Source organism: Taudactylus pleione, unplaced genomic scaffold, assembly GCF_031769625.1.
Source record: "Taudactylus pleione unplaced genomic scaffold, aTauple2 ptg000386l, whole genome shotgun sequence".
Lineage (NCBI taxonomy): Eukaryota > Metazoa > Chordata > Amphibia > Anura > Myobatrachidae > Taudactylus > Taudactylus pleione.
This window is the reverse complement of record NW_028284787.1, coordinates 5752065-5772150: the sequence shown is the minus strand read 5'-3', so window position 1 is coordinate 5772150 and position 20086 is coordinate 5752065. Positions and strand designations below refer to the sequence as shown.

The window sequence follows — 20086 nt, the reverse complement described above, 5'->3', positions numbered from 1 at the left end:
ACGCCCACTAGATCTTATGGAGTCTTTGCCTGGTGGGTGGCCCACCCACCAGGGCTTCTGGTGTCTTCACCTGGGGGATGGCTGCCACCTTCCCAGGGCTTCTTTGGTCTTCAGGTGCAGAGTACAGCAGCGGCGAGCCGTAATTGGCTCGTGGCGGCCATCTTTGAATTTCAAAAATGGCGCTGAGGCTCCATTTTTGAAATGGGAACCGCTGCCATATTTGGTAGAATGGCTGGCGGGGACCGAATCTTCTCAGATCCAGGCCCGCCGCCAATGCCCGCACCGCCGCCGCTGGGTCCAGCCGACGCCCGTGACCCTCCACCAACACCGTGCCACCGCTGATGTCCCCACCACTGCTACCATTGTTTTTTCTTGTTGCACCCAAGTGAAGCCACTATGACTACACCTGCTGGAGGCTCCTACTGAGGCTGCGCAACAAGTTGAAGAGTCCTACCTCTACAATGATGCATTCTTGAGGTAATAGTTTAAAAACTAACTTTTTAATTTGCCTGAACCAAAAAAGCATGTACCCTGGCACAATAGCTACCTAATAAAACAAACCCCAAGTCTAAATGCAACCCCTACTCTGAGTTATGCCTTCCCAAAAACCCCACATAGACTATAGCAGAAAAGGGTTCCTAATTGAGAATGTCCTCATTTTTTATGTTTTTGCCCTGAAATTTGACATGCAGCACCGTGCGACAGTTCTACACGTCCTTGCCAAATTTCAACTCTGTACCTCCTATAGCTTTTGAGGTGTAGCCCCTTAAACACCATGCCCCCCCTCCCCCTTTCCAGAATTCACTATGGAGAAACCAGTTTTTTTTAGATGCAGCACGACTGTGCCCTTATAATATACATACACACAGTATATGAAATCTCTTTCTGATGTTTTTGGCATCCACATATAAACACTTAGGCCCCCACTTAACAATGGTAAACACCAGCGCTATTTTTCGCTTAGTATCACTGATACAAACTAAAAATTTACTGGTACTTACCAATACTTAACCCTCCAGCAAGGTCCCATGAAGTCCTCCTCCACTGGGCTGCTGGCTACCTAACACTGCGCCAGTGTCAGAGCGCTGGTGTTATGCACATGCGCAACAGTCTGTCTGCACATGTGCATAACACAGGGACCGAGCAGTGCCCGAAAGGCTTTGCCGAAGCCATAAAGGCACCACTGGGTCATATTGCAGGCAATGGGGACTGCATTACACTCGCCATCTAAAAGATAGCAAGAGCGATGCTTGACAAACAGTGGAATTTTTTGATTACCGCTGTTTGTTAAATCCAGAAAAGAAGGCATAATGCCTTTAACGATCGCCAAAGGGGTTATGCTTTGTTGATAAATGGGGGCCTTAGATTGGTGGTGGGATTATCTGCTAGGGGGCACCACTCAAAATTTTGCCTATGGCACCAAATTAGCTAGGGCCAGCTTGGCTTCTCCCCCAACATTGGTGCCAGACCTCACTAATGTTCTAGTGACTGAACTGATGCAAATCCCTGCATCCATGTTCCACAATAGAGTGAAAAGCCTTCCCAGAAAAGCAGATCCTGTTATAGTAGCAAATCATCATCAACTCCATATTACTGCACATGGGTTTTTAATGATATGTACTATAAACACATGGTTGTGATCAGAGCCGTAAATAGACTTTTTGGTGCCCTGTGCCAGAGAGCATTGGCAACCCCCCAGCAAATTTTATAAATAGGTACATAAGATAGTGCACCTGAAAAAGGGCCATGGCCTCATGGGGAAGAGATAGGGAAGAGAGGGAAGCCAGGAGATGCTGGGGATAAAAGAAGAGGAATCTACAAGTGAGAATGATAATAAACAGGAAAATGGACAGGCTCCAACAGCGCCCCCTGCCCTGTGCCATGGCACTGGTCGCACTACCCTAGTTACGGCCCTGGTTGTGATTTTTCAGGTGTCGACATACTCTTGGCCATGTAGTGCAGTGATTCCCAACCTCTGTCCTCAAGGCACACTAATAGTCCTGGTTTTGGTGATATCCATGCTAAAGCACAGATGTTTTAATCAAAATAACTGAGGTACTATTTAAATTGCCTTTGCTCAATTATGGCTATTCTTAAAACCTGGACTGTTAGTGTACCTTGAGGACCGTGGTTGGGAACCCCTGATGTAGTGTATGTTTAGCACACATCATAGACCCTTCTAGTCACTGAAGTGATTGAATTTTTTTTTTTTACTAATCTCATAGAATACATCTGTCTTTCTTGCACATATTAAAATAAACCATTAGACTATCATTTTGAATATTTTTCCTGGTAATATATACAAACTGATCACACTGTCAAAGTTTGAGAAAAGTAAATTCTAAAAAACCAACAATATTGGTATTTGTATTGTACATAAACAGAGTTAAAATAAAAATAAAACGGTACCTTCTGAAAGTCAACAAAACGAGACTTGTTTGTGTCCAATGTGAACCTTCGCCGATTGGCACAAACTGGATTTTTACATATAGTCGGCTGTGTATATTTGAACTGTTGTTCCACATCTTTGACTACAGACTGGCAGTCCATACAAAGGAATGTGCCACTGACAAGTTCAGGATGGACAGGATGTGTCCTCACAACTTGCCCACTAATGCGAAGCAAAGTCCCAATTTTAAAAGAACAAAGTTCACGTATCCTACCAATAGAAGAAAAAGGTGATAAGTAAAAAAATACTTTACTTTAAATATTATAAGGAACATTTAGGTGCAGATACTAAACCTTTATACGACCATAAAATGAAAATTACTTACTTTTGCCGTGAAGGGAAATCTGAAAATGCAACATAGAATTCTTTGTTTGCTGGAATGTTTCCAATTTGTCTGACAAAGTTCCGAACAGCACGGCACAGATGAACATAGACTCTGGTATAGATTAGGACAATGGTATAATGCAAATAGTTAAGTCAATGCAGTTGTCAAATATTTGAATAGACTGATATACAAAAACATATTTGAATGCATCATAAATAATGCATGTTCACCTTCAAACGTATTAAGAAAATAAAAAGCATTTATGCTACCTAAAGTTTTAATAAGAAAATATATTCTGTAACAGGTTAAGTCAGAGGTTCCCAAACTCCACCATTACAGTCCAGGTTTTAAAAATATCCATGCTTGAGCCTAGTTGGCTAAATCAAATTGACTAAGTTACTAATTAAGTCACCTGCACTTAAGCATATATATCCTTAAAACCTGGACTGTAATGGTAGAGTTTGGGAACTTCCATGTTAAGCGATTCTCTTCAAGAATGATACAAGGTCGTGGGGAGGATAAAAACACAAAATTGTACAGCATTCACAATGAGTTTTTGTTTGCCTTCAATAAATGAAGTTTGTGAAGTTGTAGATGAGAAAACAACAAGATAACCTGATAACAGCTGTAAGGTTGTATCTCCCAAATTAGATGTTATTTAAGCAATACTGTTAAAATTATCTGTCAGTAGTGTGGCTCAGGGAAAATAATGGATTAATTTGCTTGGGATATTCACTCTTTAGCACAAAGTAGTACCTTGCATGTAATGCTTCCGTGTGTTTAGCCTTCATTGATCAATTTAAAATCTAGTGACACAAGGAGGCAAGCACAGCCTGTTTTTACACAAGGGAGGATAGACCGATCAAAAGTAACCACTATCTCTTTAGTAAGGCCTTGCTTCAAGTAATATTGACAAATAAGCTCTGAGCAACATCAGAACATGGATCCTCTGGATTGAAATTTCTTATTTTTAAGGATCCTGCTCTGGTGTGGGTGGCCTGCATCTTAACCAACACCTGCACATTACACATTTTGTTTTACATATTAAACTGGTAACAAAAGTACTGTACATCTGCCTTACTTAGTTTTCAGTGCATTTATACTTTGCATTATGCGCTGCAAAGAGTAATTTTACCTGTAATATTCTTCCTGGATTGTGGTAGCAAGCTGCTGATTATAATATTCAATGTCAGTGAAATTTACCACCAATGTGTTTCTTTCTGGTCGAATTAACTCTTCAGCCGCAGACATATAAAGATTTCCACCATCTTTGCCTTTGTATCTGTAAAACAAATATTAAAGACTTAGAAAATGTTAATAACCTATGATGACAAAATTATACTTACTATGAAAAAAAGTTTGAACATAAAACCCTAAATGGTTCCACCTTTGATTTTTTTGACATACATTAAAATCCCATGACAAATAATTTCTGATGCCACTTAAGATTACTTAGATCATTTTAAACAAGACTTTGGTGTAAATGCAAGGTTTCAGCAAGATCAAGCTTTCTGTAACCCAGTGGAGAATTTTCGGCAAGTTTGAATAAAATGTTCCAGTTGGAGGCAAACTTGGCAACAGTTTTGTGATGTGGCTGGTTCAGAAGTGACACATTTTGGCATTCCAATGTGTTTTTGCTGTAGACCTGCTATTTATTTAAAGTAAAAAATGTGTAGGGTCCACCTATTTAAACATTACCAGCACTACCGCTTGTGCCTAGGCACTAGGCTTGACTAACCAGAGCGAGACCCACAAAAATATGGCACCAGGGCTAATTTCCACAGGTGTGGGGCCTGCAAAAAAAATAAATAAAATTGTGCGGGGACCCACTCCAGGGTCCACCCAACCCTAGTGCCAATAGTACTAGGGCTCTTCTCTGTACCTCTGGTGCTTTGGGACGTACGGAGGTAATGGTTAATTTAATAGTTAGAAAATAAATTATATATTTTTTTTTGGTTTGTTTTTAAGACTCCTGTCCTATCCTATTAGAGTGCTGCTGGTCATCTATATAGAGGGAGCCATTGTGGGGGCTTCTGTTTTACATTCTTCTCCTGCCGGATTTCCTTTATTCCTTTCTTCACAGACCTCAATATTTTTAACTCCCCCATACCCACAACTCATACTTATTACCAATCTCATTCCTTTCACTACTCCCTCTGTAACTGCCTCATTTCCTTCACCACTCATCTGCCCAGTGTCAGACTGGGGCAAAAGGGACCCACCGAGGGAATGCAGTGGTAGGCGCCTATGCTTAAGGGTTGTGGCCAGATCCAAGAGAGGGTATGGCCAGCCACCAGAGATGCTTGGCTAACCAATAGGCAAATCTGGTTGTAGTTTCTATAGAAAGGAGCCAAGCACCCATGTTGATCAGTGAATTACTTACCAAGTAACTGACCATATAATTGAGTAATAATGTATGATTAGAGGTCTGGAACCTGACACCTAGGGGTAAATTTACTAAAGTGAGAGTTTTTTGAAGTGAGTTTTAAAAGTGATGTTGCCCAAAGCAACCAATCAGATTCTACTTAACATTTAACTAGCACCTTCTAGAAGATAATAGCTAGAATCTGATTGGTTGCTATGGGCAACAGCACTTTTAAAACTCACTTCTAAAAACTCACTTTAGTAAATTTACCCCTAGAGTAAGGGGGTGGGCCCCCAGGCAGTAGGGCCCACCAGGGATTTCCCCTGTACCCCTGTGGGCCAGTCCAACCCTGCACCTGCCTATATTGCATTTGCCTCAGTCTACACCAGCCTCTATATGTTTTATCTCCTCCCCCTTTACCTACCTCAGTCCCTATCCAGTCCTTTATTCCCCCCCATATGTATTTATCTCATTCCTTTACCCATTTATTTCACCTCCATTATCCATTTTACCCCTCCCTCTTGCCTGTCCTCTCCAGCTTCACCCTATGCTGTGCCTCCTGCAATGGCGAAACTAAGGGGTGGTGGTGGTGGTGTGCACCGGACCACCCATTAGCCTCTTGACAGAATTTTTTTTTTGCTCATTAACTTCCGCCCCACTGTGGTCTACCTGGTAAGGACAGCTGACAGCAGCAAAGACTAAGGGGTCTATTTACTAAGCTTTGTTAGGAGATAAAGTGAATGGTGATAAGTTACCAGCTAATCAGCTCCTAATTGCCATCTCACAGGCTGGGTTTGAAAAATGGCAGTTAAGAGTGGATTGGCTGGTAACTTATCACCGTTCACTTTATTTCCTAACAAAGCTTAGTAAATAGACCCCTAAAACTTCGGGCTAGAAGTAGCTCCGCCTCCTTCAGGCTTTAAACAACAGGCTTTTCACTGGGTAAGCGCGCAATGTGACATGACGACATGACGTCACATCACACGTCCTGTCTGTGTGTGCCTGCAAAGTGCCATGGAGCCGGAGGAGCAGCAGCAAGCTAGCACAGGGAATCACCTTACTGAATGCCTTAGTTACTTGGACTTTGAGAGTATGACAGGGCAGCTGCATGTCCTGAATCCTGAAGAGGAGAGGAGGCACTACCAAGGCTATCAAGGTAAGTGTGTGATCATACATACACACGTAGCGGTCTGGGCCTGCTGTAATGGTCATGTGGTTGTGACATCAAAGGTCCTTTCTTCAACCTGGATCTAGCAATAACCCTGCCCTCACCCTCCCTGTAATTACTCTTCTGTGTCCCTACCCTCACCCTCCTTGTAACTCCACCTCAGTGTATCTGCCCTCACCCTCCTTTTAACTCCCCCCACACTGTCCCTGCCCTACTCTCCTTGTAACTCCACCTCAGTTTCTCTGCCCTCAAGAGTGATGAATTGGGGATGTGTCATGAGGACACACCCCCTCCTGGTCAACCATGCCCCTTTTCCTTCAGCACACGCATAATGACTCTGCTCACACTTCATCGCCCTGCCCTATCCTCAGGTCTGGCATGAACACTATAAGGAATAACATTATAAATCTTTGCTGCCTAAATAATGATCACAAAATACACTACCAAACTTCCAAGGTAACAAGTTTTGGTAATGGGTTGGAACTGGGACCACCCATTACCAAATGTCTAGTTTTGCCTATGCTCCTGCTCTCTATTCACTGTACACAGACTATTCACCGAAAAGGCAATCATTGAGATTAAAAAAAATACAAATAAATCCTGATATATCTAAATGTCATGGTTTTAGCAAAGTCAGAAAGTATACTAATGGCAAAGCATCAACAAGTACAGTACTACAATGTTTTAAAATCAAATATTTTTCAAAAAAATTACAAATACAGATTTGTGCTTTTAATTCTTTTTATTCTGTGTATAAAACAGTAGCAAGTAGATTCTGGCACTGTGGAAAATGGCTGCCGCACCATTTTCTTGGCGATTTGTGCAGCACTGCCGCCGCAGGACTATGGAGAGGTAAGTATTACAGAACATTTGTGCAGGGTACAGTGCACCTAGACCAAGGGGTCTATGTGCACCGCACACCCTGTAGCCATTATAGATATGACATTCAATTAGAATCTATTCAAATAGAGGAACGCTCTCTCTCAGATAGAACCATAGGTGAGATGGTGGTACAGTGCCTGAAAAGCAGGATTGTCTTGCCAAAAAATATTAGGATGTGAGAGTTCAGGATAATCCAGTCCCATAATCCTATGCATACTGATCAAGAGACATACCATGATCAATGACTCCATGATCGCTATATAGATGTAAGTTCTGTTGTGCAAAATATCCACTGTTCTGTTGTAAAACAGCTTTGGATCCACAGTGTGCCTCAATTTGCACAAGTATTCAGAAATTTCAACCAAGGAGCATGGTTTTATGGTATGAGATATCGAGCAGAAGTTTGTACAGTACCAAGGAATTGGGTGGACAGCATTCTAGTGAAGGTGACTCATTTTACAGAGCAGTGCAGAAATGCGATTTCCTTTGTTGTAATGCTAGATTGCAATTTGGATTTAAGTAATTACAGTCAGGACATGCATGGGCAAAAAACTGGTGTACTAAGCCTTGATGACAGAAAGTACCAATCATTCAGCTCCTGTCAGAGCTGATTGGCTGGTACTCTCTCTCCACTTCATCTTTCCCCAAGGATCGATACATCCCCCTCCTCCATGCTTTTTACAGAACAAGTTTGTGCATTTATGTTCTACCAGATAGAAGCTCACATAGTACCTAGGCACCCCCTAATTGATATGATCAACCTTTATCATATAATTCTTTAATTTGAACCACAAAAGAAGCTAAACCAAGATTAAGTGCATTGGTCAGAGGTTTCACTTTGATGCAGTGGCGGAACTAGCGGCAGTGCAGCTGTTGACTTGCATTGGGGACCACTGTGGTGCAGGGGCCCATAGCCACTGCACCCACCGCTAGTGTCCCCCGGGCCCTACAAGTGTAGTGCAGACTGCAGTGAGAGAAGTCACCACTACACCGTAAAACAGTCGCCAGCGGTGGCTGTGTGCTTGTTATAGCAGCCAATGAGAGTCAAACAGACTCATTGGCTGCTGCGTCAAATCAAAGATTTATTTTCTAAGTATTTCAATGCAATTGCCAAATGAATGGTGGAATCCTGGGGTACCCAACAAATTAATTTCATTGCAGGGTGCACATTACTACATGCATTGGAACCCCCTTTCCCTGGCTGCAGCATCAAAAATGTACTTAAGTTACCTGAAATGTATAAGCTTAGCTTAAAGCTAGCTTACTGGCCTCCTTAGCTACATCAGAAACATCTTTGTGTCGTGTTGCACAGCTCCTCCATAGCTGCTCTTCTTAGGCACACCACACAGAGCGCATGTGTCATCATGTACTGACTGTTTACTATTGCTTATTAGGCAGGGAAGTCAGAGCTGGGGAGCTAGACTAACCTGCTCCTCCACTCAGGGGCGGGCAATGCCGGGCAAGTAAATCCGTTCCTGACCATGTTGCCACGGGCATAAATAACATTTAAATTCAGGCATATTGGCCATCTGGCAAATGGGTGGTCTGGACCACCCCTTAGTTTTGCCTATGCCTGCCAGGTCTGCCTTTGACACTGCTGCACTGGCTGCCTCAGCCTGTCAGTCATACAGTTTGACAGGTGCAGATAAACAAAGGCACTCAGAAAGCAAGCAGCTTCTCCAACCCAGCACTCCCCTACAATGCTTACTCTACGGACTGCATCACACCTGTCTATGTTCTGCAAGAGTGTCTGTGCATAACAGCTGTACAGTCACGTTACTGCTCAATAAGCCCCTCCACTGGTTAAGCACTGGGCTGTTTGGTAACTAAGGGATTATCTGGTGTATACCATTACTCTACTATTACCGTCATCTATAGTACACACAGTCAAAACCCAAGGCCCCACCCACTTTTTCTACCTACCAGGAGGGTGGCATGGTCTCCGGCGAAAACTACAAAAAAATGTATCCATCTACTGGACATTTTAGGAAAGTGAGCAAGACAGAATTGTTTGTTATATCTTGACTTTGTTTCTCAGAGATCCATTTTTCCTTTGAGCAGATGTTCAGGCTGTGGAGAATCATATTTACAGCAGTCTCATGTGATTAAAAGCTTTCACACATGCACGAGTGGAAGAAAGACTGGTGAGTGGCTGGATTATTTTTTACATCACTGAAAGTCCACAACAAGATAGCAAACCACTGTTACCAATTTGGCTTACAATGACTACCACCTTCAATAGGACCACTGTTGGGCATTAGGACAATTTTGGGGCTGCACAAATAAAAGAAATTTGAGAAATGTTAGTTTTTGATACATGACAAATAAGAAATCTAGTAAGTAGCACCTACTCAGCATTGCAACTTAGCCATTTTTGAAGTGGTTTTTCATTTTTTTTTTTTGTTTTCACACCAAAATTAAAAAATTGGTGACCAGATTTTTTTTTTAAACTTTTTTTTTTTTTTTTTTTAACACAGATCGTTTTTATGGGCCATTCACTGGGGTGCAGGCTATTTTTTTAAAGCCTGCACCCCTAAACAACAGTTCTGTACTTTTTGGCACCAGCTAAAGGCTGGTGAAAACTTATCCCCGTTTTTTTTTTTTTACAAAGACTTCGCTCCGGCGAAAAGTCTTTGTAATTGAATACAGGGATAACGGAAACATGCAAAAATTACATCATTGGTGATAATTTATCGCCGATTCCGACTTTTCGCAGCCAAATTGATTACGGCTCTATGTCATTATTGTGCCATGTTAAATGCCATGATGTGCTCTGTTATTTTTATACTACACGCGCGGGTTCTTAAACGATCTAAGGCATGCATTTACCACATTTATAGTTAATACACACACTAAAACATGAAATTATTTTTAAAGACAAGAGATGTAGTCGGCATCCCAGCGTGCGGGATGCAGACGGTCACAATACGGGCTACCGGATCCCGACCACTGGCATCCCGAAGGTAAGTATCGGGGTTAGGGATTAGGGTTCAGTACTAATGGGAGGGTTAGGGATAGGCACTAAGGGGGGAGGGTTAGGTTTAGGTTGTGGGGAGGGGGAGGTTATGCACTGGGGAGGGAGGGTTAGGGTAAGGGTTAGGTACTGGGGAGGGTGGGTTAGGTAATGGGGAGGGAGGGTTAGGTTTAGCATTAGGTTCCTTACCTAGTGCTGTCGGGATTCTCACTGTTGGGATGCAGTCAGTATTCTTACCAGCGGCATCCCGACTGCCAGGATCCCATGCCCAACCCCACTAACAGTACTGGTGTAAGAACCATTTAGTAACTGTATTACATATAAATAAAATCTATAAATGTCATGGTCATGCTGCTTGAGACTTATAACTGACATCCTGGTGACTAGGCCGAACAATTAAATAAACATATAATAATCATTATTCATTGTATGGAATTACACGCAATACAGAACTCCAGCCAAAACAAACAAACAATAAAAAAAACACTATACATATGAACCAATGAAAACCTAAACACTCAGCGCTTACCTTTACCTGATTTCTGTACCTATACAACCGTAGATAGTGTGTATGTCTACAGTTCTGTATGTAACCAAATGTAATTGTAATATATAGGAAATAAAAATAATAATAAGTATAAAGTAGGGGTGTGCACCGGCCACTTTTCGTGTTTTGTGTTTTGGTTTTGGATCTTTCTTCGTGTTTTGGATCTGGATTGGTTTTGCCAAAACCACCCTTCCGTGTTTTGGGTTCTGGGTTTTGTGTTTTGGATCTGTATTTTTTTGAAAAAAAGCATAAAAACAGCTAAAATCACAGAATTTGTAGGTTTTTCTGCTCCTATGCTATTATTAACCTCAATAACCTTAATTTCCACTCATTTCCAGTCTATTCTGAACACCTCACACCTCACAATAGTGTTTTTATGTCCAAAAGGTTGCACCGAGGTAGCTGGATGACTATGCTAAGCGACACGAGTGGGCGGCACAAACACGTGACCCATCTAGGAGTGACACTGCAGTGGCAGGCAGGATGGCAGTTAGAAAAACTAGGCCCCAAACTGTACATAATGCAAAGAAAAAAAGAGGTGCAAGATGGAATTGTCCTTGGGCCCTCCCACCCACCCTTATGTTGTATAAACAGGACATGCACACTTTAACAAATCAATCATTTCAGCGCCAGGGTCTGCCACACAACTGTGGCTGAAATGATTGGTTCGTTTGGGCCCCCACAAAACAAGCTGGCAATTAATGTGTCCCTGCACAAACTGGCTCTACGGAGGCAAGATGTCATCCTCATCCTCCTCATCCACCGATTCCTCACCCTCTTCAGTGTGTACATCCTCATCCTCACAAAGTATTAACTCGTCCCCACTTGAATCCACCACCACAGGTCCCTCTGTACCTTCTGGAGGCTGGTCTCCCTGGAAGAGCTGATAATTCATTTTGATGAACATCATCTTCTCCACATTCTGTGGAAGCAACCTCCTACGCCTTTCGCTGACAAGGTTCCCGGCTGCACTAAACACTCTTTCGGAGTACACACTGGAGGGGGGGCAACTCAGGTAAAATAGAGCCAGTTTGTACAGGGGCCTCCAAATTGCCTCTTTTTCCTGCCAGTACAGGTATGGACTGTCTGACATGCCTACTTGGATGCTGTCACCGATGTAATCCTCCACCATTCTGTCAATGGTGACAGTATCATATGCAGTGACAGTAGACATGTCAGAAATTGTTGCCAGGTCCTTCAGTCCGGACCAGATGTCCAAACTTGGTCCTGCCTGCCCTGCATCACCGCCAGCGGGTTGCTTAGGATACCTAAGTTTTTTCCTGGCAGCCCCAGTTGCGGGAGAAAATGAAGAAGGAGCCGTTGACGTGTCATGTTCCGCTTCAGCTGACAGTGTGTTCACCAGCAGGTCTTTGCACCTCTGCAGGCTTGTGTCGGCTGGAAAGAGAGACACCACATAGGCTTTAAACCTAGGATCGAGCACGGTGGCCAAAATGTAGTGGTCTGATTTCAACAGATTGACCACCCTGGAATCCTGGCAAAGCGAATGAAGGGCTTCATCCACAAGTCCCACATGCCGAGCGGAATCGCTCCGTCTTAGCTCCTCCTTCACTTTCTCCAGCTGCTTCTGCAAAAGCCTGATGAGGGGAATGACCTGACTCAAGCTGGCAGTGTCTGAACTGACTTCACGTGTGGCAAGTTCGAAGGGCTGAAGAACCTTGCACAACACGGAAATCATTCTCCACTGCGCTTGAGTCAGGTGCATACCCCCTCCTTTGCCTATGTCATAGGTGGATGTATAGGCTTGTATGGCCTTTTGCTGCTCCTCCATCCTCTGAAGCATATAGAGGGTTGAGTTCCACCGCGTCACAACCTCTTGCTTCAGGTGATGGCGGGGCAGGTTCAAGAGTGTTTGCTGGCGCTCCAGTCTTCGGCACGCAGTCGCTGAATGGCGAAAGTGGCCAGAAATTTTTCGGGCCACCCAAAGCGTCTCCTGCACGCCCCTGTCGCTTTTCAGAAAATTCTGCACCACCAAGTTTATTGTGTGAGCAAAACATGGGACGTGCTGGAATTTGCCCAGATGTAATGCCCGCACAATATTGGTGGCGTTGTCAGATATCACAAATCCCCAGGAGAGTCTAAGTGGGGTAAGCCACTGGGCGATGATTTCCCTCAGTTTCTCTAAGAGGTTGTCGGCGGTGTGCCTCTTACTGAAACCGGTGATACACAGCGTAGCCTGCCTTGTAACGAGCTGGCATTTCTGAGATGCTGCTACTGGTGACGCTGCTGCTGTTGCTGCGTAAGGTGATACATCTACCCAGTGGGCTGTCACAGTCATATAGTCCTTAGTCTGCCCTGTTCCACTTGTCCACATGTCCGTGGTTAAGTGGACATTGTGTACAACGGCATTTTTCAGGACACTGAGGACACTTTTTCTGACGTTTCTGTACAGTCTCGGTATCGCCTGCCTAGTGAAGTGGAATCTAGACGGGATTTGGAACCGGGGACACACTACCTCCATCAATTGTCTAAATCCCACTGCACTAATGGCGGATACCGGACGCACGTCTAACACCAACATAGCAGTCAAGGCCTCAGTTATACGTTTTGCTTCAGGATGACTGCTGTCGTACTTCATCCTCCTCGCTAAGGACTGTTGGAGGGTCAATTGTTTAGTAAAAGTAGTGGTGTTCCTACTTCCTCTCTGGGATGATGAACGACTCCCAGCAGCAGCAGCAACAGCAGCAGCGGCAGCAGTAGGCGTAGCAATGCAGGATCCTCCGGAGGAATCCCGGATAGGAGAGTCAGTCATGCCAGTGATATGGCCTGCAGGACTACTTCCGATCCTGACTAAGGAGGAAATTGACGAGGAGGGAGTTGACGGTGTGGTTTGCAGGCGCTTGGATACAACAGGACAACGGGATTTAGGTGTCCCTGGACTGCTTACGGTCTGAGCCAAAGTTTCTGAACTTGACAGTAACTTTTTATGAACGCGCTGCAGGTGCCGTATAAGGGAGGATGTTCCTAGGTGGTTGACGTCCCTACCCCTACTTATTTCACCTTTACATATGGTACATATGGCAAGACAGTTGTTGTCCGGATTTGGATAGAAATATTGCCAGACCAAAGAGGTGGAATGTTTGGTCTTCTGCCCAGGCATGACCGTGATGGGCTTTTTCATCCCACGGACAACAACTGTCTCCCCCGGAGCCTGATTTAAACAAACCACATCACCATCAGAATCCTCCTCGCCAACTTCCTCCTCAGCGCCAGCTACACCAGTATCCTCATCCTGTTGTACTTCAACAGTGACATCTTCAATTTGCATATCAGCAAGTGGACTGTGGGTGCTCCTTTCAGCACTTGCAGGGGGCGTGCAAATGGTGGAAAGAGCCACCTCTTCCCGTCCAGTGCTGGGAAGGTCAGGCATCGCAACCACCACCACACTTGGACTCTCCTTGGGGATTTGTGATATCTTCTTAGAAAGCACAGTTCTTCGCTGTGCTTTTGCCAGCTTAACTCTTTTGATTTTTTTAGTGGGAGGAGTGCTTCCATCGTCATGTGAAGCTGAACCACTAGTCATGAACATACTAGGGATCGACCTTAGCCGTTCCTTGCCACTCCGTGTCGTAAATGGCATATTGGCAAGTTTACGTTTCTCTTCAGCTGATTTAAATGTCTTTTTCAAGGTCATTTTCCTGAACTTTGCCATTTGGGATTGTATGTGCCCTCTACTATGACATTGGGCATCGGCCTTGGCAGACGACGTTGATGGCATGTTATCGTCTATGTCATGACTAGTGGCAGCAGCTTCAGCACTAGGAGGAAGTGGTTCTTGATCTTTCTCTATTTTATTTTTATCGGAGAAAGTTTGGTCCTCCATTTATGTTATATCGATTTGATATATACGTGCGGCTAAACACAGAAAATAAATTTTTTTTTGGTTCGGACTGGAGTGTACTTTGTGGGTTACAGCACCCTTTAACGGTCAAGCCAGCCGGCCCTTTACTTATGACACAGGCGCACTCTTGGCACTACTTTGTTGATGCACGTGCGGCTACTGCGCACACAATTCACAAACACAGAAAATAATTTTTTTTTGGTTTGGACTGGAGTGTACTTTCGGGGGTTACAGCACCCTTTAACGGTCAAGCCAGCCGGCCCTTTACTTATGACACAGGCGCACGCTTGGCACTACTTTGTTGATGCACGTGCGGCTACTGCGCACACAATTCACAAACACAGAAAATAATTTTTTTTTAGGTTTGGACTGGAGTGTACTTTCGGGGGTTACAGCACCCTTAACGGTCAAGCCAGCCGGCCCTTTACTTATGACACAGGCGCACGCTTGGCACTACTTTGTTGATGCACGTGCGGCTACTGCGCACACAATTCACAAACACAGAAAATAATTTTTTTTTTGGTTTGGACTGGAGTGTACTTTCGGGGGTTACAGCACCCTTAACGGTCAAGCCAGCCGGCCCTTTACTTATGACACAGGCGCACGCTTGGCACTACTTTGTTGATGCACGTGCGGCTACTGCGCACACAATTCACAAACACAGAAAATAATTTTTTTTTGGTTTGGACTGGAGTGTACTTTCAGGGGTTACAGCACCCTTTAACGGTCAAGCCAGCCGGCCCTTTACTTATGACACAGGCGCACGCTTGGCACTACTTTGTTGATGCACGTGCGGCTACTGCGCACACAATTCACAAACACAGAAAATAATTTTTTTTTGGTTTGGACTGGAGTGTACTTTCGGGGGTTACAGCACCCTTTAATGGTCAAGCCAGCCGGCCCTTTACTTATGACACAGGCGCACGCTTGGCACTACTTTGTTGATGCACGTGCGGCTACTGCGCACACAATTCACAAACACAGAAAATATATTATTTTTTTAGCACTTGGGGGGAGCACCCCTGATGGACAGAGCACCCCCTGGACAACACTACAGCACCCCTTTAGGACTGGGACACTGCACAGGACTTTGGAACTGACTGCACAACACAGTCCAGCCAGCCCCTATGGACTTTGAAGTAGTGGACACAGCCCCTATTAACAACAGCAGCACAGCACAACACAGCCAGCCCCTATGGACTTTGAAGTAGTGGACAACAGCAGCACTACACTACACTACACAGCACTAACTCCCACCCTCCCTCTTCACTGTCCACAGCCGAGTGAGAAAATGGCGCCGACGCGGGTACCTTATATAGGATCCAAAACCCGCGAGACTCGGAAGGCGGGATGATGACGTTTTGCCTCGATGTCAGATCCGAGTCAGGCGGGAAAAGTCGAGCCTGACTCGGATCGGACTCGGATCGGGGGGGCTCGGGGGGGTTCGGATTTCAGAAATCCGAACCCGCTCACCCCTAGTATAAAGCCAATGATATAATATATAGGATGTCAAGCAATAAGAATTTATGCAAGATAAACCAGCATACGATATATGGAAAAAACTAAATATAAACCATGTATCTGATAAAAGACAAATTTATTGAAGTTTATCAAGTAAACAGAAAAATATAAAAAAATCCCAAGCATGCAAGGGAATGGGGTCTGTAGCGACAACTATTTGTAATCACAATTATGGAATAGAAATAATAAGGGAATATCCCTTAGTATAGGAGTATTCTATAAAGGGTATAAAATAGGGGGGGGGGGGGGATCTGACCTAATTTGAATGTCTGTGCAATCCAAAAGACCAGACTATACTGGTACTAAAAACATAACATATAACAGACGTATAGAAGACACTGTTAGTCAGTGCACAGGGGGATACGCTGAGTAGCGTTTTACTCACCCTGTAGTAAATATTTACATATACACAGTGAAGAGGTTCAATTGTGTCCAACAGGTGGATAAAGTCCTGTAATGTCCTGTAATGTCTGTGGGGGAATGCCCCTTCAAAGCCAAACCCTGGGGTCTGTAGAGTGTGGAATGGGGATGCGGGTATGATCAGGGTCCTGATCTGCGTGTCCGCTATGGATCCTGGGTAAATTACTTTTCGTTTTGCTCGTGGATGTCTCTCCTGGACTCCGGAAATAAACCAAGGTCCCGAAGTGCTGGGGGTCTGCCGGCAGACTACCAGGACGGCCGCGATGTGTACTGAGCGGCTCGTGCTGGGATCAATGATTCTGCAATCGACGCGTTACGCCTGATGGCTTCCTCTGCTATCCTGAGGAAGCCATCAGGCGTAACGCGTCGATTGCAGAATCATTGATCCCAGCACGAGCCGCTCAGTACACATCGCGGCCGTCCTGGTAGTCTGCCGGCAGACCCCCAGCACTTCGGGACCTTGGTTTATTTCCGGAGTCCAGGAGAGACATCCACGAGCAAAACGAAAAGTAATTTACCCAGGATCCATAGCGGACACGCAGATCAGGACCCTGATCATACCCGCATCCCCATTCCACACTCTACGGACCCCAGGGTTTGGCTTTGAAGGGGCATTCACCCACAGACATTACAGGACATTACAGGACTTTATCCACCTGTTGGACACAATTGAACCTCTTCACTGTGTATATGTAAATATTTACTACAGGGTGAGTAAAACGCTACTCAGCGTATCCCCCTGTGCACTGACTAACAGTGTCTTCTATACGTCTATGTTATATGTTATGTTTTTAGTACCAGTATAGTCTGGTCTTTTGGATTGCACAGACATTCAAATTAGGTCAGATCCCCCCCCCCTATTTTATACCCTTTATAGAATACTCCTATACTAAGGGATATTCCCTTATTATTTCTATTCCATAATTGTGATTACAAATAGTTGTCGCTACAGACCCCATTCCCTTGCATGCTTGGGATTTTTTTATATTTTTCTGTTTACTTGATAAACTTCAATAAATTTGTCTTTTATCAGATACATGGTTTATATTTAGTTTTTTACATATATCGTATGCTGGTTTATCTTGCATAAATTCTTATTGCTTGACATCCTATATATTATATCATTGGCTTTATACTTATTATTTTTATTTCCTATATATTACAATTACATTTGGTTACATACAGAACTGTAGACATACACACTATCTACGGTTGTATAGGTACAGAAATCAGGTAAAGGTAAGCGCTGAGTGTTTAGGTTTTCATTGGTGCATATTTTAAGTGAGGTACGTAGTGCCCTCACCACACACAGCAGCTACCAATATTTTACCTGACTATAGTGTTAGAGCGCAGTCCCCTCCCCTTTGTTTTATACTATACATATGAAATTGCAGTTCAGAACATCCGTACAAATGTTCATTTTATTCCAGCAGTAACATGACCACAACTTACTCTTCCAAAAACTCCAAGAAAAGTTTTTGACACTTATCAGACAATTCATCTTTCACATGCTGCCCTCCAGCTTCAGCTGCTGCTGCTGGGTTTCCTAACTCCATATTAACAAAGTGGAAGTGAAAATAAAATAGCGTCAAACACCACTGAGAGAAAGAGCAACCTCTCCTTACACACTCATTTCTAAGCTCTCCTCCCCCATAGCCACCTCCCAAATTCAATTAGCAATCATGAGAGATTTACACATGCAAGGCACACATACATATTTATAGTAATCAGTAAAATGGGGTAGCATGCTGTTACTTTTCATATTGCGCTTAACATGAAAGGCTAGGTTAAAAAAAACATTGTTTTACTCTATGTAAATTATGAAATTGTTTTAATACAAAGGTACATAAATACATGATAAAAAGTTTTAACAAAAATACCTATTGAATGCTGATTGCTTGTAATATCAGCTGCATTGATAAACAACAGGGGATTTTTATTACTAAACGGCGGCTTTAAAAAGATGCTGGTTATCTGCGTTTTGCCCGCAGAATGTAAAACAGCAATAATATTAAGCGCAAAACACATCTGATACCATCTGACACTAAATTATTTAAAGCACTTTGGGGGAGATATCAAACCTTCATGAGAGTTAAAGAGAAGCTGCCCATATCTAGCTGCTGTTTATATAGCACAGTCTATAAAATTACAGAAACTGATTTGTTGCTATGGGCAACTTCTCCATAAAATTATACTGATAAATTAATTGGTTGCTATGGGCAATTACTGCACTTGTCCACTCTTTATTTTTATTTAGTTACATTTACTTATATAGTGACAGCATATTTCATTGCACTTTTGAACGTTTGACACATCTCCCAAAATATACCACTGACATCTTATCTCATCTTATTTGCCAATGGCAACACTTCTAGTGCTCCATCCCTATTGGCAGCTGTTTATTCTTAGCCATAATTGCAGTTTATAGTGAGTGTAAAGATAAGGGAAGAAGGTGACCGAAACCAACCCCACATGAGGGGGGTATTTCCTAATTTTGGATAATTACACTTTAAGTGGAGATCTGCTAAATTTTAGCACATTGTTTCTTTCTGGGACAGTCCTTATCTCAGAGCTCAATCCCCATCCACAGCTCACTTCACAGAGGCTGTAATGAAGGTGAACTCTCTCATACCCCTTTTCCACCTAAATTCCGGGTCTGAACCGGAGTTGGAACAAAGTTCCTATTCGGATCAGACCCGGAATTTTGCCGGCGCTGACTCGGGATATTCCCGAGTCAGCGCCGCTCACACCGCAGTCGGGTCTGCATAGACCCGGCTTTTGCGGAGTGAAAGTGGACGCTTGGAGATGACGTCATCTCCAAGCGCCACTGAAGCCGGACCAATCGGCCGGCTAGCAGCGCACTCCAGGTCTTCGTGACCCGGAGTGCGCTGTTCCCATAGCAGGGTTTCACGGGCTACGCCCGTGTTAATCCCTGCTAGTTACCTGGGTTGGATTGCCGGGTCACTCGACCCGGCGATCCAACCCTCTGCCCTTTTACACCAGGGAGCTGCCCGGGTTAACCCTTCAAAAACCCGGGTTTTAGCTCCGGTGTAAAAGGGGTATGACAGTGCTGGGTTCACTTAAACCCCTTTTACACCAGAGAAAAAACCTGGGTTTTGCTGGGTCTACCCGGGTCGCAGCTCAGTGTAAAAGGGTCCCTGAAAAATAACCTGGGTCAAGTGACCCTGCAATCCAACCCAGGTAGCTGCAATCCAACCCAGGATGGACGCAGGTAATGGTGCAGTGTAAATGGTGCAACACGGGTTATCTGACCTGGATCATGCCTAAAATGAGCGGATTGGTGGTTGTGGAGCATTCACCTCCCACTTTTTATGATCTCACAGGTTTAGCAGGGCAGGCCTGAGTTCAGTGTGAACAGGGCTGACCTGGGAGTAACCCAGATCAAAGGTGCAGTGTAAATGGGTCTGACCTGGGTCTGAGCAGGGTTGGAACCATGTCCAAAAACCCAGGTCGGACCTGGGTTTTTGGTGGAAAAGAGGTATTATACCCCTTTTACACCAGAGCAAAAACCTGGGTTTTTGCTGGGTCTACCCAGGTCGCAGCTCAGTGTAAAAG

At 44.1% G+C, this 20086-nt stretch overlaps 1 protein-coding gene across 2 annotated transcripts in view; it reads right to left on the bottom strand.

Moving 5' to 3' along the window:
* LOC148507701 (maternal DNA replication licensing factor mcm6) overlaps nucleotides 1–18178 on the bottom strand; it is a 188489-nt gene extending 170311 nt beyond the window's left edge. Inside the window, exons 1-4 of one of the 2 annotated variants that reach the window (XM_088445638.1) lie at nucleotides 17963–18178; nucleotides 3910–4056; nucleotides 2775–2885; nucleotides 2410–2659 (exon numbers count right to left, since the gene is read on the bottom strand). In XM_088445638.1, the coding sequence (XP_088301764.1) occupies nucleotides 2410–2659; nucleotides 2775–2885; nucleotides 3910–4056; nucleotides 17963–18066 (612 nt within the window). In that variant the 5' untranslated portion in view covers nucleotides 18067–18178. The remainder of the gene's footprint in view (nucleotides 1–2409; nucleotides 2660–2774; nucleotides 2886–3909; nucleotides 4057–17962) is intronic. The other variant, XM_088445637.1, reaches the window with a different exon arrangement.
* Nucleotides 18179–20086: the final 1908 nt, after the last annotated feature.